The 19,190-nt window shown below is 37.8% G+C and overlaps 1 protein-coding gene across 1 annotated transcript in view; it reads left to right on the top strand.

The window, feature by feature from the left end:
* Positions 1–19,190, top strand: part of COG5 (component of oligomeric golgi complex 5) — a 377,356-nt gene that overhangs the window by 265,879 nt on the left and 92,287 nt on the right. The window contains exon 12 of the mRNA XM_054494192.2: positions 10,155–10,359. Coding sequence (XP_054350167.1) covers positions 10,155–10,359 — 205 coding nt within the window. The remainder of the gene's footprint in view (positions 1–10,154; positions 10,360–19,190) is intronic.

Below are 19,190 nucleotides of genomic sequence, written 5' to 3'. Positions count from 1 at the left end.
TAGAGAAGTAGAAAATACAGGAAAGAATGGGGTCATGGACAGTATTTTTCAAAGGAGAGAGTGATCAACAGAAATCAAATGAAAGATCAGAAAAATGCCCACTGTTGTTGGCAGTTGGAATGATAGTGTGATTTTCACCAGAATAATTTCAGTGGTGTTGTGGCAGTTGAAAGTCTGGCTACAGTCTGGTAGAGGCAAGCAAATGTGTGCAGACTGTTACTACAAGGAGCAACAGGACAGTGGCTGCAAATGAATAGTTTATAGAGTTAAGGTGGAGTGTTTTGGCATCTTGTTTGTACTTTTTTATATCATGAGAGAGCATGTTCAGGCATCTTTTATTGATCCTAAGAGGAAGCCAGTAGAAAGTGGGATGCTAAAAATACAAAAGAAACAAATAATCTTGGAGGAGATGAGTTGGGATGAAGCAGAGAACAGAAATTGAGGAATAGGTCTTGGACATGTGTTCCTGTCAAAGTTGAAGACTAGAAATAGACGGGAAGAAGGTAGAAAATTGAAGAGTTTCTTTCCTAGAAGCCTTTATTTTTCTGTGAGACAGGAAAGATGGCCATTTTCATATCACCAGTGGATTGAGGCTTACAGAGTTAGACGTTTGGAAGAGATTGTGTATGCTTTATATCCCCGTTAAAAAAGAAAGGATTGCAGTACAGAATGCGTACCTAGTTGGTATTGGATTCCATAACTTTGTGTTGCTGCCATTATGAGGAGGAGAAACCATAGAAAACCAAAATGTGAGAAATCTCTTAGGGCTATAGCCAGATATTTTCATTCATTCCATCCTAATAGTTTGTATATAAAACTTGCATTTTAATATCTGTTAATCTTAAATGAGATTTCTCTGAGTTTTACAAAGGTCTGTTTTATTTCTATTCTGGCTTGAGTTTTTCTGAACTATAATTAAAGAAAATTACATTTATTTACAATTAGTTTTAGTTCATATAAATGTTTATTTGCTTCTAAAAATTATTACCCACTTCAGTGGCGAAAGCAGAAAGAATGATGAAAAACTCATTAACTTGGGGCAAATGACTTAGCTGTGTTTTGTTCTGCTACTCTTATTTTATGTCTGAACTATTTTTAGCGTATTTGGGCATTTTTTTCCAATAATACTCTAGACAATTATATTTTTTATGTAAAACTGATTTTGTTTTGTCATTGTTTTGTATTAGGAAGGACTAATATGCTTTACAGTATATAAGTATTTGAAAAGTAGGTGTTTGCAAGTTTGCTGTATGGCCTTTAGTATTTGACTTTTATATAATTCCCATTAATGTGAATGAAATATGATATATTTTATTGTGGCAGACAGATTCTAAGATCACCTTCAGTGACATCTGTCTACTAGTATTTGCACACTTTTGTAATCTTTTCTTCTTAAGTATAGGCAGAACTTGCTTCTAACTTGTACATACAAAGTGGGTATCCCTCCTGTGATTAGGTTGCATAAGGTTTTAACCTCCATTTTGCTCTCAGGCTCTCTCTCTATTGCCTTCTTGGCTTGCACATTTTGACGATACAAGCAGCTGTCATACCATTCCACTTGGCAGGAGCCAAGGTCAGCTTCCAGCTAACAGCAAGCTAGAAACTGAGGCTCTCAGCTCACAAGGAACTGAATCCTGCTAACAAGCACAAGAGCTTGGAAGCAGATCCTTCCCCAGTTGACTCTTCAGATGAGACTCCACCCATGGTTGATACCTTGATGACAGCCTTGTGAGAGGTCCTGAAGCAGAGGACCAAACTAAGCCATGCCAGGATTCCTAAGCCAAAGAAATTATGATATAATATATGTATGTTTTTAAAATAAGCAGTTAATGTTTATGGAAAGTTGTTACATGACAATAGATAACTAGTACATTTATGAAACATAAAATATTCAAGACATCCTAAAGGCAATAGATTACTGGCTTCCTTTGCTTTCATAATCTGGGTGATATAGGTGAAGGCCTGGCAGTTGATTGAGAACTGGGCCAGTTAGGAAAAGGAATGAGCAAGAAATGGGTAGCAGCCTGCTCACAAAGGCGGCACTTAATTAAGCTATGAAGGCTGACTGTTTCAGGCCAAATCCTCCAAACAACAGGCAGTTCTCTTAAAATATGACCAGCAACCTCTACTAGGATAATCTATTCCATGTCCTTTGCATTTGCTGTTTCTTCTCTCTGAATTGCTCTTTCCCTGAATATCCAGATGGAGCATATCCTTGCTTCATTCAGAGAGGTCCTCCCAGATAAATATATAAAATAGCACATCCTATCTGTCTCTTTTCTAACCTTGCTTTATTTTTCTTCAAGGCACTTAGCACTTCCTGACATTATGTTACATAATGACTTGTTTATTGTCCTTCTTCACTCAAGTATAATCTCTATATGGAAAGGAACTTGCTTATTTTGTTTACCATTGCATATCCAGCTTTTACAACAGTATTTGGCATGTAGTAAGTGGTCAGCAGATATTTGTTGAATGGAGGAATGCTTAAATCCTTCCAGGTATATTTGGCACTGCCCAGTATTTGGGCATCTGAAGGTTGGCAGAGTTTTAAGGAGTACTGCCTTTTCTTGGTCAGACCCCAGCCAGTTTCCTAGACGGGAGGTCTTTGGTCCTTTTATAGGGAGATACAGGAGAAGCAGCATCATACAGGTTGAGATTTAGATACAGCTAGTCAAGACTAAGACAAGACCTAAGATTGCTCCAACTCTAGGATAAAGGATACATTAGAGCTGTCCTGTGAAGCCTTAAACCAGGGATGTAGGGGTAGTAAGAAGATTAAGACAAGGCTGATATAACTCCAAGGGGGAAATGACAGAACTCCAAACCTAGACCCCCTTTTCATTCTACTTTCAATTCATTTGTTCATTCAGTAATTGAATGCTAAGTGTTAAATCTAGGTAAAAGAAACACACAGGAAAATAAGTCAAATAATAACCCTGCTTTCATTTAACTCACATTTTAAAGGGGAAGGACAGTCAATACAAACTAGTAACTTCTTACAGTGTTCAGGGCTAGGGAAGAAAGTAGAAGAAGGTACTGGAATAGAGAAGATGGGAAGAGAGAAATTGAGCACATAGACTATTTATATCCTTTAATCTTCATGTGAATTAGCTCAAGGTTTTGGATGGGTCTGTCCCTACACATTTTGGAAGCTGTAGGGGTTCTTATTGCAGTGAATTCAAGAAGACAAAGATAGGGGAATAAAATCAAAGGCAGACTTTGTTAATCAGAGTTTTCCCCAGACCTATTATTACCTGGTAGGAGTACCATACATAGAATTATCTTCTAAATTATAAAATATTTTTTAATAGTCATTAGGTTGTTTAATGTGAGTTTAATATCCACATTTGTGCCTGTGTTGTAATCACTAGTGATTAATTAAAAAAAAACAAGTTTGCACAAGGCAATAATCTGAATAATACATTCCCAGATAACTGGGAATTAACCTGTAATTTTCCTTGTATAAATTATTTGATTATCAGAATGTACAGTAGGTGTACTATAAATTTTCATCAAATAATTAAAATTGTATCGGTAATATGAACACTTTATAACTACATATCAAATAAATTATAGTAGAACTTACCTTTGGCTGGGTGTGGTGGCTCATTCCTGTAATCCCAGTGCTTTGGGAGACTGAGGTGGGAGGATTCCTTGAGCCTAGGAGTTTGAGACCAGCCTAGGAATTTGAGCAACATAGGGAGACCCCATCTCTACAAAAATTAAAAAGTAAATAAAATTAGCTGGGTGTAGTGGTGCATAGTGGTCCCAGCTACTTGGAAGGCTGAGGTAGGATTGCTTAAGCCCATGAGGTCAAAGCTACAGTGAGCCGTGACTGTGCCACTGTTCTCCAGCCTGGGTGACAGACTGAGACCTTGTCTCTAAAAACAAAAAACAAACAAACAGAACAACTTAGCTTCAAGATTTAAATATATAATACTTGTCTGTAAGCTTTAAATATAACTGACTTAAGTAACTTACAGTTAATCAATCACATTTGCTGAGATAATATTGACAAAGTTTGGCTTAAACCCTCAATAGTAATTTGTTCTGTATAGATAAGATTTTTGTGAAAATGATACTGTCCCCTAAAAAAAAAAACAAACATATTCAGTTGGGCATGATAGCTCACACATGTAATCTCAACACTTTGGTGGCTGAGGTGGGAGGATCGTTTGAGACCAGCCTGGGCAACAAAGTGAGACCTCGTCTCTAAGAAAAAAAAGAAAAAAAAAAAAACTTCATTCTGTTATTTAAGAAATATTTACTTCTGCTATTACAGGCACTGTGCTAGGTACCAAATGTGCTTTGAAGAAAAGAGGCATTGTCCTTGCCTTCGTGGAGTTAACAGCCAAGTAGGAGAAACATACTTCAAACAAATATGTTTAGAACTTTATTACAACACAGCAAGCATCATGAGCATTAGCATATTGTTTTTTAGTTTCACATGCCTCCAAATATTATAGGGTGATATGACATGGGCCCATGTGGATGGTGCGTGTACAGAGAGATTACATGGCAGGTAAGGAACTTTGAACTTGAAGAAACTACCACTTTTGTAGTGAATAGTAAATGAGTCTGCTGTCTGTCTGCAGGATGATGTTACCATATCTCTCAAGATTTCTTGCCAAATACAAGAGCAAACCCAGGGCCTTGCATTATTGGCATGCCGTGAAAGAACATATAGTGTTACTTGAGGCCCATGGTGCATTGCTGCTTTATCAGGGAAGAGGGAGGCCAAAGAAGTTTTCTCTGAGATAATTTCTCTTAAATAGCTTTACTGAGGTATAGCTGGCATACAATAAACAACACGTCTTGAAAGTATACAATTTGATATGTTTTGACCTATGAGTATACCCCTGAAATCATCACAATAATCAATCAGTGAACATATTCATCACTCCCAAAAGTTTCCTTGTACAGCTTTGTAATTACTCTCTCCACTATCTCCCTCCCCCATCCCCAGGCAAACACTGATCTGCTTTTTGTTACTATATGGTAGTTTGTAGCTCCCAGAATTTTGTACAAATTGAATGATTTAGCATATATTATATATTCTTATTTGTTTGGCTTCTTTCATGCGGCATGATTTTATTGAAATTCAACTATATTGTAGTATGTTTTTGTTGTTGCATAGTATTCCATTGCATGGATATATTAGTTTGTTTATGCATTGGCCTGTTGATGGACATTGGATTGTTTCCAGTTTTTGCTACTACAAATAAAGATACTGTGAATGTTCAGGTACAATTCCTTATATAGATATATACTGTTATTTTTATTGGATAAATATCTAGAAGCAGAATTATTTAACAATATGTTAGGTATATAGTTAACATTTTAATGAAATGCTAAATTCTTTTGCAAAATGAGTATACGATTTTTTATCTCCACAAGCTATACAAGAGTTCTAGTTTGTTTATCCCTGCCAATATTTGATATGGTCATTTTTTTTTTTTTGAGGCAGAGTCTCACTATGTTGCCCAGGCTGGAGTGCAGTGGCACGATCTTGGCTTACTGTGCAACCTCCGCCTCCTGGATTCAAGCAATTTTCGTGCCTCACCCTCCCGAATAGCTGGAATTACAAGTGTGCACTGCCACACCCGGCTAATTTTTGTATTTTTAGTAGAGATGGAGTTTCACCATGTTGGCCAGGCTAGTCTCAAACTCCCGACCTCAGGTGATCCACCCACCTCAGCCTCCCAAAGTACTATTTCACTACACAAGCCACTGTGTTTGGCTGTGGTATGGTCACTCTTTTTAATTCTAGTCATTTGAACAGTTATATAGTTGTATCTCGTTGTGGTTTTAATTTGCATTTCCCTGTTGACTAAAGAGATTGAGTATTTTTTTCATGTGTTTATTTGCCATTTATATACCTTCTTTGATAAAGTTCCCATTTTTGAAGTTAGGCTATTTTCTTATTATGGAGACTTGAGAGTTCTTTATGTGTTTTAGATAAAAGTGCTTCATCAGATATATGTGAAATTGATTTTCCCTTTCTGGGGCATGTATTTTCATTATCTTAGCCATATTTTTTTGAAGAGCAGATACTTTTAATTTAGATGTTGTCCAGTTTATCAATTTCTTTTGCGGACCATACTTTTGGTTTCATATCATGTCTAACTCAAGGACAGAAAAGGTCCCTCAGATGTTTTCTTTTAGAAAATTTAATCTTTTTTGAGTTAATTTTTGTATAAGGTACAGAGTGTGGGTTAAAGAGGATATTTTTGCATATGGCTATTCAATTGTTACAGTATCATTTGTTGAACTCTACCCTGTGTCTACTAAATTGTATTTGCACCTTTGTCAAAATTCAGTCTCTCAGATACGTGTGGGTCTATTTTTGTACTCTCTATTCTGCACCATTAATCTATGTGTCTGTCTTTACCCCAGTACCAGTGTATTGATTATTATAGTTTTATATATCTTGAAATCAGGTTGTATTAGTACTCCAACGTTGTTGTTTTTGTTGCCCTGACTATTCTGGGTTCTTTGCATTTTCATATGATTTTTGGATCATTGTTTCAATTTCTACTAAAAGAAATCCTGCATTGATTTTAAATTAGATTACATTTAATATATAGATTAATTTAGGGATAATTTACATTTAACAATATCTTGGAACTATGAATGTTCTCTCTTTCCATTTATGTAGGTCTTCTTCATCTCAGCATTGTTTTTGTAGTTTTCAGTGTGCAGCTATTTCCCATTTTGTCAGATATATGTAAGTATTTCATATTTTTAGTGCTATTCTAAATTGTATTCTTTTAAAATTTCAACTTCTGATTGTTCATTGCTAGTATACAGACATATGACTGAGTTTTGCACATTAATCTTATATCCTGCAACTTTGCTAAATTCAGTTATTATGTTAACTCTAGTATCTTTTCTCATAGATTCCATCAGATTTTCCATATAGATGCTTGCATATGGTCTGTCTAAAAAGACTGTGTGCCTTTCCAATCTGAATGTCTTATTTATTTACTTATTTACTTAGGCCTCATTACACTGGCCAGTACCTCTAGGATATTAGAAGTGGGGAAAGCTAACATTGTTGTCTTGTTGCTGATTTTTGAGCAAAAGTATTACTTATTCTCTTAAGTATTATATTAGCCGTAGTTTTTCTAGATGCCTTTTATTAGGTTAAGGGTGTGTTCCTTTCTGTTCCTAGTTGACTGAGAGTTTTTAGTAGGAGTGAATGTTAGATTTTTTTCAAATGCTTTTTCTTCATCTATTGAAAGGAGCATACGCTTTTTCTTTTAAGTTTGTTAAAATATAAATCACATTGATTGATTTTCAAACATTAAGCTGACCAGGTATGTTGGCTCATGTCTGTAATCCCAACACTTTGGGAGGCCAAGACAGGAAGATTGCTTGAGCCTAGGAGTTAAAGAACAGCCTGGGCAATATAGTGGGACTATATATATAGATATATATAGAGATATATATATATATATATATATATATATATATATATATATGTAATTCCAGATATATGTGTATATATATACACACACACGTATATATGTACATATATATATATGCCAACTATAAATTTCTGACATAGATCTCCTTGGTCATGATGTATTATACTTTTTATATATTGTTTGACTAGATTTGATGACATTTTGGTTATAATTCTTGCACCTATCTTCATAAGGAATATTGTTTTGTAGTTTTTATTTTTCTTTAATATCTGGTTTTTATATCAGGGCAGTGCTGGCCTCAGAATGAATTGGGAATTGGTATAGAATTGCTTTTATTTCTCTCTTAAATTGCTTTATAAAATTCACCACTAAAGTCATCTAAGCCTGCAGTTTTTCTTTGTGGAAAGATTTTTAATTAAAAGAATCAACAGGTATAGTGCTATTCAGTCTATCTATTGCTTCTTGAGTGAGCTTTGTTAGTTTGTTTCTTTCAAGGAAATTGTGTATTTCCTGGAAGTTTTCAAATTTATTCACATAAAGTTGTTCATAATTCCTTTATTACCCTTTCAGTATCTGCAGAATATTTTGTAATATGTAATGAGATCATCTCTGTTATTCTTAATATGGGTAATTTGTTTCTACTCTTTTTTCCTAATCCATCTGGCTAGAAGTTTGTCAATTTTACTTATCTTTTCAAAGAACCAGTTTTTGGTTTCAATATTTCTTGTTTTCATTTTCTGGTTCATTGATATCTGTTCTCAGAGCTTTATTATTTTATTTCTTCTGTTTACTTTGGTTTTTATTTGCCCTTCTTTTTCCATATTCTTAAAATGGAAGTTTAGGTCATTGATTTGAAACTTTTCTTCTTTTCAAATGTAAATATTTGCGTAAATTTCCCCCAAGTACTCCTTTGGTGACATCGCACAAATTTTGATATGTTGTGTTATAATTTTCGTTCAGTTCAGAATACTTCTAATTTCCCTTTTGATTTCTTTTTTGATCCATGGGTTATTTAGAAGCATTTTGTAGTTCCAAATAAAAACCCTAGAAGAAAACCTAGGCATTACCATTCAGGACATAGGCATGGGCAAGGACTTCATGTCTAAAACACCAAAAGCAATGGCAACAAAAGCCAAAATTGACAAATGGGATCTAATTAAACTAAAGAGCTTTTGCACAGCAAAAGAAACTACCATCAGAGTGAACAGGCAACCTACAAAATGGGAGAAAATTTTCACAACCTACTTATCTGACAAAGGGCTAATATCCAGAATCTACAATGAACTCAAATAAATTTACAAGAAAAAAACCAACAGCCCCATCAAAAAGTGGGCAAAGGATATGAACAGACACATCTCAAAAGAAGACATTTATGCAGCCAAAAGACACATGAAAAAATGCTCATCATCACTGGCCATCAGAGAAATGCAAATCGAAACCACAATGAGATACCATCTCACACCAGTTAGAATGGCGATCATTACAAAGTCAGGAAACAACAGGTGCTGGAGAGGATGTGGAGAAATAGGAACACTTTTACACTGTTGGTGGGACTGTAAACTAGTTCAACCATTGTGGAAGTCAGTGTGGCGATTCCTCAGGGATCTAGAACTAGAAATACCATTTGACCCAGCCATCCCATTACTGGGTATATACCCAAAGGACTATAAATCATGCTGCTATAAAGACACATGCACACGTATGTTTATTGTGGCACTATTCACAATAGCAAAGACTTGGAACCAACCCAAATGTCCAACAATGATAGACTGGATTAAGAAAATGTGGCACATATACACCATGGAATACTATGCAGCCATAAAAAATGATGAGTTCATGTCCTTTGTAGGGACATGGATGAAATTGGAAATCATCATTCTCAGTAAACTATCGCAAGGACAAAAAAATGAAACACCACATGTTCTCACTCATAGATGGGAATTGAACAGTGAGAACACATGGACACAGGAAGGGGAACAGCACACTCTGGGGACTGTTGTGGGGTTGGGGGAGGGGGTAGGGATAGTATTAGGAGATATACCTAATGCTAAATGGCAAGTTAATGGGTGTAGCACACCAGCATGGCACATGTATACATATGTAACTAACCTGCACATTGTGCACATGTACCCTAAAACTTAAAGTATAGTAATAAAAAAAAAATATTTGAGGATTCTTTTCAGGTATCTTTTTGTTACTAATTTCTAATCTAAAACTATTTTGGTTAGAGAACAAGCTTTGTATGGCTTGAAGCCTTTTCGATATATTGAGACTGGTTTAATGGAACCAAATATTGTTGATCTTGGTAAATACTCCATGTGCACTTGAAAAGAATTTGTGTTTGCTGTTTTGCGTGAAGTATTGTGTGAATGTAAATTAAGTCAGTTGGGTGTTAGCGCTGTCCAGTTTTCTGTCCCGATTTTCTGTGTACTTATTTTCTTGATTCTTGAAAAAGGGAATTGAAATCTTCAACTACAATTGTGGGCTTTTCTTTTTTTTTTTTTAATATAGATTAGGTTTCAAAATATGACCTGCACATCAAATGCAGTGAATAGTCAAAGTGGAAAATTATTATTATTAGCATTGTTATAAAAGGCCTCATTAGAACACATCTTTGGTTTGCCCTGTAGTGTGGTTTATTTGGAACCCACTTCATATGCAAAAGAAACATTTACTACATTTTATTATTTTTCTAATTCATGTTCTTGTTTTGCTTGGCAGCTTCTATGTTTTTGAAGCAGGCATTTGAAGGAGAATACCCCAAATTATTACGTCTTTATAATGACTTATGGAAGCGTCTTCAACAATACAGTCAGAATATCCAAGGGAATTTTAATGCAAGTGGAACTACAGACCTCTATGTTGACCTACAACACATGGAAGATGATGCACAAGATATATTCATACCAAAAAAGCCAGATTATGAGTATGTTTGTTTAATTTGACCTGTTAGTTGGCATCTTAATTTTATTTTTATTTTAAATTTTATTGTTTACTTTTATTTTAAATTATAAATTAAGTATATACCAAGTCTCTAAATATTTGTAATTTATTTGTATACCTTAAAAGACTTTGCAAGACTTTTAACTGAAGAAGTCAATTTTTCACCCTTAGTTGAACACTTCTGGCTCTTGCTGGAGTCAATTTTAAAGTGTAACACTAAGTAGGATGATGAGAAGCTAGAAGATAATCATGCTGTGGTCATTGTATTTTAATCGATGTTATAATATACCTGTAATTACCTCAGACAGTATCATTTATTGATGGACCACTTGCATAAATGTGACATAAAAGGAACCTGGGTGCTCAGAAACTACAGGGGAGATAAATCCTATGCTGGGATAGGTTCTCAGTCAATGTGTTAAGAAAAAGCAGAGTGGATCACTAGGTCAGGAGTTCGAGACCAGCCTGATCAACATGGTAAAACCCCGTCTGTACTAAAAATACAAAAATTAGCTGGGCATGGTGGCGCTCGCTTGTAATCCCAGCTACTCAGGAGACTGAGGCAGGAGAATCGCTTGAACCCGGGAGACAGAGGCAGCAGTGAGCTGCGATCACGCCACTGCGCTCCAGCCTGGGCGACAAAACGAGACTCCGTCTCAAAAAAAAAAAAAAAAAAGAGGCAGAGTGTAGTCATCCCTTGGGTATTTGTAGGGGATTGGTTCCAGGACCCATTGGGAAGCTCAAGTTTTTTATGTAAAATGACATAATATTTGCATATAACCTATGCACATCATCTCTAGGTTACCTATAATACCTAATGCAATGTAAATGCTATACATAGAGTTATTATACTATATTGCGTAGAGAATGATAAGAAAAAATGTGAATAAATGTTTCATTACAGCCACAACCATTGTAGGCCTAAATAGGTTTTCAATCCATGGTTGGTTTAATCCTTGGATGTAGAATTTGCAGAAATGGAGGTCCAACTGTATAGTTAAAATTACCCCTGAAAATCTCTTAGGTCACCCATGGAGTATAGTAGTATAGCTATATTTAGGAACCATATTGGAAACCAATATACCATCTCAGTAAGTTTAGCCCACCCAGCTTTTCCTCCAAAATTGAAAGAGTATTTTAAACTTTCAATTTGAGCATCAGATCAAGTGATTGGCTTTCACACCTTTCTTTAAACACTAGAATCATATTTATTGTGTCAAGGCTGGCTAAAGCAGTAGCAGTTTCTTATCACCTATCTTGTAAGAAAAATGTTGGATAGACTCATGGGTGCTGTTTAAACAGTTGTTTGTTTCTCTTCTAATTTTATTCCTAAATACATATAGTTGAATTTGTGTCCAGTGTAGTTAGAAGCTCTGACTAGCAGAATACAGTATATAGAAGTTCTGACTAGTGCTGGGCAGTGTGACACATGCTTATAATCCCAGCTACTTGGGAGGATCTCTTGAGCCTAGGAGGTAGAGGCCAGCCTGGGCAGCATAGTGGGACCCTGTCTCTCTTTAAAAAAAAAAAAAAAAAAGAGTAGTTTTGACTGGCAAAATAAATGGCCATGATAGGTTAGAATCATAGAATGAGACCAGATTATCTTCTCAATAACTCTTTTATAATAGGCAGATTCAGTAAGGCCTAATAGAGAGGGCAAAAGAGAACAGAACCTATGTCTGTTGATCTGCAAAGATTTAATGATATATTTTTTGAAAGTATATATAAAATAGCAAATATAGTATTCTATTTCTGCCTTAGTTTTATTTTTAAATCTATGTGCATGCACTAAAAAATGTCTAGAAATATACAAAGCAAACAGTAACAGTTATTTCCAGGAGGTGGAATCCTAATTTTGTATTTTCTGCATTTATGTAAAATGAATATATGTTCCTTGTGTGAAAGAAAGAAAAAGAAAGAAAGAGAAAGAAAAGAAAAGGGAGAGAGAGGGGAGGGAGGGAGGGAAAGAAGAAAGGAAGGAAGGAAGGAAGGTAGGTCACTGTGTGAGGAAGGAAGGAAGGGAAGGAAGGGGAAGGGGAGGGAAGGAAAGGAAAGAAGAAAGGCCGTGAACTTTGGAAGGCCAATGTGGGCAGATCACCTGAGGTCAGGAGTTCGAGACCAGTCTGGCCAAAATAGTGAAACACCATCTCTACTAAAAATACAAAAAATTAGCTAGGCGTGGTGGTGCATGCCTGTAATCCCAGCTACTTGGGAGGCTGAGGCAAGAGAATGGCTTGAACCTGGGAGACGGATGTTGCAATGAGCCGAGATCGTGCCACTGCCCTCCAGTCTGGGTGACAAAGCAAGACTCAGTCTCAAAAAATAAAATAAAACAGTAAATTCAATGGAGGTAAAACAAATTAGAGGGGAGGAGCCAAGATGGCCGAATAGGAACAGCTCCGGTCTACAGCTCCCAGCATGAGCGACGCAGAAGACGGGTGATTTCTGCATTTCCATCTGAGGTACCGTGTTCATCTCACTAGGGAGTGCCAGACAGTGGGCACAGGTCAGTGGGTGAGCGCACTGTGCGCCAGCCGAAGCAGGGGCGAGGCATTGCCTCACTCGGGAAGCGCAAGGGGTCAGGGAGTTCCCTTTCCAGGGGTGACAGACGGCACCTGGAAAATCGGGCCACTCCCACCAGACGGGCTTAGGAAACGGTGCCCCAGGAGAGTATAGCCCGCACCTGGCTCAGAGGGTCCTACACCCACGGAGTCTCCCTGATTTGCTAGCACAGCAGTCTAAGATCAAACAGCAAGTCAGCAGCGAGGCTGGGGGAGGGGCGCCCGCCATTGCCCAGGCTCGCTTAGGTAAACAAAGCAGCCAGGAAGCTTGAACTGGGTGGAGCCCACCACAGCTCAAGGAGGCCTGCCTGCCTCTGTAGGCTCCACCTCTGGGGGCAGGGCATAGACAAACAAAAAGACAGCAGTAACCTCTGCAGACTTAAATGTCCCTGTCTGACAGCTTTGAGGAGAGCAGTGGTTCTCCCAGCCCGCAGCTGGAGATCTGAGAACGGACAGACTGCCTCCTCAAGTGGGTCCCTGACCCCTGACCCCCGAGCAGCCTAACTGGGAGGCACTCCCCAGCAGGGGCAGACTGACACCTCACACGGCCTGCCAGGTACTCCAACAGACCTGCAGCTGAGGGTTCTGTCTGTTAGAAGGAAAACTAACAGAAAGGACATCCACACCAAAAACCCATCTGTACATCACCATCATCAAAGACCAAAAGTAGATAAAACCACAAAGATGGGGAAAAAACAGAGCAGAAAAACTGGAAACTCTAAAAAGCAGAGTACCTCTCCTCCTCCAAAGGAACGCAGTTCCTCACCAGCAGCGGAACAAAGCTGGACGGAGAATGACTTTGACGAGCTGAGAGAAGAAGGCTTCAGACGATCAAATTACTCCGAGCTACGGGAGGATATTCAAACCAAAGGCAAAGAAGTTGAAAACTTTGAAAAAAATTTAGAAGAATGTATAACTAGAATAACCAATACAGAGAAGTGCTTAAAGGAGCTGATGGAGCTGAAAACCAAGGCTCGAGAACTACGTGAAGAATGCAGAAGCCTCAGGAGCTGATGCGATCAAATGGAAGAAAGGGTATCAGCCCTGGAAGATGAAATGAAGCGAGAAGGGAAGTTTAGAGAAAAAAGAATAAAAAGAAACGAGCAAAGCCTCCAAGAAATGTGGGACTATGTGAAAAGACCAAATCTACGTCTGATTGGTGTACCTGAAAGTGACGGGGAGAATGGAAACAAGTTGGAAAACACTCTGCAGGATATTATCCAGGAGAACTTCCCCAATCTAGCAAGGCAGGCCAACATTCAGATTCAGGAAATACAGAGAACGCCACAAAGATACCCCTCGAGAAGAGCAACTCCAAGACACATAATTGTCAGATTCACCAAAGTTGAAATGAAGGAAAAAATGTTAAGGGCAGCCAGAGAGAAAGGTCGGGTTACCATCAAAGGGAAGCCCATCAGACTAACAGCAGATCTCTCGGCAGAAACCCTACAAGCCAGAAGAGAGTGGGGGCCAATATTCAACATTCTTAAAGAAAAGCATTTTCAACCCAGAATTTCATATCCAGCCAAACTAAGCTTCATAAGTGAAGGAGAAATAAAATCCTTTACAGACAAGCAAATGCTGAGAGATTTTTGTCACCACCAGGCCTGCCCTAAAAGAGCTCCTGAAGGAAGCGCTAAACATGGAAAGGCACAACCGGTACCAGCCACTGCAAAATCATACCAAAATGTAAAGACCATCGAGACTAGGAAGAGTCTGCATCAACTAACGAGCTAAATAACCAGCTTACATCATAATGACAGGATCAAATTCACACATAACAGTATTAACTTTAAATGTAAATGGACTAAATGCTCCAATTAAAAGACACAGACTGGCAAATTGGATAAAGACCCAAGACCCATCAGTGTGCTGTATTCAGGAAACCCATCTCACGTGCAGAGACACACATAGGCTCAAAATAAAAGGATGGAGGAAGATCTACCAAGCAAATGGAAAACAAAAAAAGGCAGGGGTTGCAATCCTAGTCTCTGATAAAACAGACTTTAAACCAACAAAGATCAAATGAGACAAAGAAGGCCATTACATAATGGTAAAGGGATTAATTCAACAAGAAGAGCTAACTATCCTAAATATATATGCACCCAATACAGGAGCACCCAGATTCATAAAGCAAGTCCTGAGTGACCTACAAAGAGACTTAGACTCCCACACATTAATAATGGGAGACTTTAACACCCCACTGTCAACATTAGACAGATCAACGAGACAGAAAGTCAACAAGGATACCCAGGAATTGAACTCAGCTCTGCACCAAGCGGACCTAACAGACATCTACAGAACTCTCTACCCCAAATCAACAGAATATACATTTTTTTCAGCACCACGCCACACCTATTCCAAAATTGACCACGTACTTGGAAGTAAAGCTCTCCTCAATAAATGTAAAAGAACAGAAATTATAACAAACTATCTCTCAGATCACAGTGCAATCAAGCTAGAACTCAGGATTAAGAATCTCACTCAAAACCGCTCAACTATGTGGAAACTGAACAACCTGCTCCTGAATGACTACTGGGTACATAACGAAATGAAGGCAGAAATAAAGATGTTCTTTGAAACCAACGAGAACCAAGACACAACATACCAGAATCTCTGGGATGCATTCAAAGCAGTGTGTAGAGGGAAATTTATAGCACTAAATGCCCACAAGAGAAAGCAGGAAAGATCCAAAATTGACACCCTAACATCACAATTAAAAGAACTAGAAAAGCAAGAGCAAACACATTCAAAAGCTAGCAGAAGGCAAGAAATAACTAAAATCAGAGCAGAACTGAAGGAAATAGAGACACAAAAAACCCTTCAAAAAATAAATGAATCCAAGTGCTGGTTTTTTGAAAGGATCAACAAAATTGATAGACCGCTAGCAAGATTAATAAAGAAAAAAAGAGAGAAGAATCAAATAGATGCAATAAAAAATGATAAAGGGGATATCACCACCGATCCCACAGAAATACAAACTACCATCAGAGAATATTACAATCACCTCTACGCAAATAAACTAGAAAATCTAGAAGAAATGGATAAATTCCTTGACACATACAGCCTCCCAAGACTAAACCAGGAAGAAGTTGAATCTCTGAATAGACCAATAACAGGAGCTGAAATTGTGGCAATAATCAATAGCTTACCAACCAAAAAGAGTCCAGGACCAGATGGATTCACAGCCGAATTCTACCAGAGGTACAAGGAGGAACTGGTACCATTCCTTCTGAAACTATTCCAATCAATAGAAAAACAGGGAATCCTCCCTAACTCATTTTATGAGGCCAGCATCATCCTGATACCAAAGCCTGGCAGAGACACAACAAAAAAAGAGAATTTTAGGCCAATATTCTTGATGAACATTGATGCAAAAATCCTCAATAAAATACTGGCAAACAGAATCCAGCAGCACCTCAAAAAGCTTATCTACCATGATCAAGTGGGCTTCATCCCTGGGATGCAAGGCTGGTTCAATATATGCAAATCAATAAATGTAATCCAGCATATAAACAGAACCAAAGACAAAACCCACATGATTATCTCAATAGATGCAGAAAAGGCCTTTGACAAAATTCAACAACCCTTCATGCTAAAAACTCTCAATAAATTAGGTATTGATGGGACGTATCTCAAAATAATAAGAGCTATCTATGACAAACCCACAGCCAATATCATACTGAATGGGCAAAAACTGGAAGCATTCCCTTTGAAAACTGGCACAAGACAGGGATGCCCTCTCTCACCACTTCTATTCAACATAGTGTTGGAAGTTCTGGCCAGAGCAATTAGGCAGGAGAAGGAAATCAAGGGTATTTAATTAGGAAAAGAGGAAGTCAAATTGTCCCTGTTTGCAGATGACATGATTGTATATCTAGAAAACCCCATTGTCTCAGCCCAAAATCTCCTTAAGCTGATAAGCAACTTCAGCAAAGTCTCAGGATACAAAATCAACGTACAAAAATCACAAGCATTCTTATACAGCAATAACAGACAAACAGAGAGCCAAATCATGAGTGAACTCCCATTCACAATTGCTTCAAAGAGAATAAAATACCTAGGAATCCAACTTACAAGGGATGTGAAGGACCTCTTCAAGGAGAACTACAAACCACTGCTCAAGGAAATAAAAGAGGATACAAACAAATGGAAGAACATTCCATGCTCATGGGTAGGAAGAATCAATATCGTGAAAATGGCCATCCTTCCCAAGGTAATTTACAGATTCAATGCCATCCCCATCAAGTTACCAATGACTTTCTTCACAGAATTGGAAAAAACTACTTTAAAGTTCATATGGAACCAAAAAAGAGCCCGCATCGCCAAGTCAATCCTAAGCCAAAAGAACAAAGCTGGAAGCATCACACTACCTGACTTCAAACTATACTACAAGGCTACAGTAACCAAAACAGCATGGTACTGGTACCAAAACAGAGATATAGATCAATGGAACAGAACAGAGCCCTCAGAAGTAATGCCACATATCTACAACTATCTGATCTTTGACAAACCTGAGAAAAACAAGCAATGGGGAAAGGATTCCCTATTTAATAAATGGTGCTGGGAAAACTGGCTAGCCATTATGTAGAAAGCTGAAACTGGATCCCTTCCTTACACCTTATACAAAAATCAATTCAAGATGGATTAAAGACTTAAACGTTAGACCTAAAACCATAAAAACCCTAGAAGAAAACCTAGGCATTACCATTCAAGACATAGAGGGCAAGGACTTCATGTCTAAAACACCAAAAGCAATGGCAACAAAAGCCAAAATTGACAAATGGAATCTAATTAAACTAAAGATCTTCTGCACAGCAAAGGAAACTACCATCAGAGTGAACAGGCAACCTACAAAATGGGAGAAAATTTTTGCAACCTACTCATCTGACAAAGGGCTAATATCCAGAATCTACAATGAACTCCAACAAATTTACAAGAAAAAAACAAACAACCCCATCAAAAAGTGGGCAAAGGACATGAACAGACACATCTCAAAAGAAGACATTTATGCAGCCAAAAAACACATGAAAAAATGCTCACCATCACTGGCCATCAGAGAAATGCAAATCAAAACCACAATGAGATACCATCTCACAGCAGTTAGAATGGCAATCATTAAAAAGTCAGGAAACAACAGGTGCTGGAGAGGATGTGGAGAAATAGGAACACTTTTACACAATATTGTGTAGAGTTGCTACACAATAAAACAATGCTGTAGAGTTGCTTACTATATAGGATGTCAGAGAAAGCTTCTATGAGGAGGTAACATTTGACCTGAGATCTAAATAGTGTGGAAGAATCAACCATGAGAAATTTAGAGTAAGGTTTTTGCAGGCAGAAGAACAAATTTAGAGACCTTAGGAAAATTAAGACTGGGTGCAGTGCGGTGGCTCACGCCTATAATCCAAGCACTTTAGGAGGCTGAGGAGGGTGGATCACTTGAGGTCAGGAGTTCGAGACTAGCCTGGCCGACATAGTGAAATCCTGCCTCTACAAAAAAAAAAATATATATATATATAAACACACACACACAAAAATTAGCCAGGCATGGTGGCACATGCCCATAATCCCAGCTACTCAGAAGGCTGAGGCAGGGAAACTGCATGAACCCAGGAGGTAGAGATTGCAGTGAGCTGAGATCACGCCACTGCACTCCAGCCCGAGCAACAGAGCAAGACTCCATCTCAAAAAAAAAAAGAAAGAAAGAAAGAAAGAAAGAAAATTAAGATGAGAAGGTTTGAAGAACAGAAAGAAGCCAGTGCAGCTGGAACATAGTGAACGAAGAAGGGAAGTGTTTAAGATTGGATGAGAGAGGAAAGGAAATGTGAGATCAGGTAGAGCTTTATAGGCAATGGTAAAGGGCTGGGAGTTTATCCTAATAAAGTGAGAAACCATTGATTTAGAGGAATGATGTGAACTGATAAACATTTTAAAATTAGCACTCTGACTGCTATGTAGACAACTTAGGGGGGGGCCAACACAGAGTTGGAGAAGTGGAAGATGGAAGCTATTTTGTTTATCCAGATAAGAGATGATAATGACTTGAACGAGGATGAGCAGATGAGGTGGTAAATTGGTCAGATTGATTCAAGATATATTTTTGAAGCAGGATATATAGAGGGCAAGCCATGGATTTGAGAGGACAGGGGAATCAAGGATACGACTAGTTAGTGGAAGACTGACTGGTTAAGATAGGACAAGTTTTTTCAAAGCATTGTATTTAATTAATATTTTTCTTTTGAAACTGGTG

Source organism: Pongo pygmaeus, chromosome 6 (assembly GCF_028885625.2).
Source record: "Pongo pygmaeus isolate AG05252 chromosome 6, NHGRI_mPonPyg2-v2.0_pri, whole genome shotgun sequence".
NCBI classification, from domain to species: domain Eukaryota; kingdom Metazoa; phylum Chordata; class Mammalia; order Primates; family Hominidae; genus Pongo; species Pongo pygmaeus.
The sequence above is the reverse complement of the archived record's forward strand: the minus strand, read 5'-3'. Positions and strand labels throughout refer to the sequence as shown.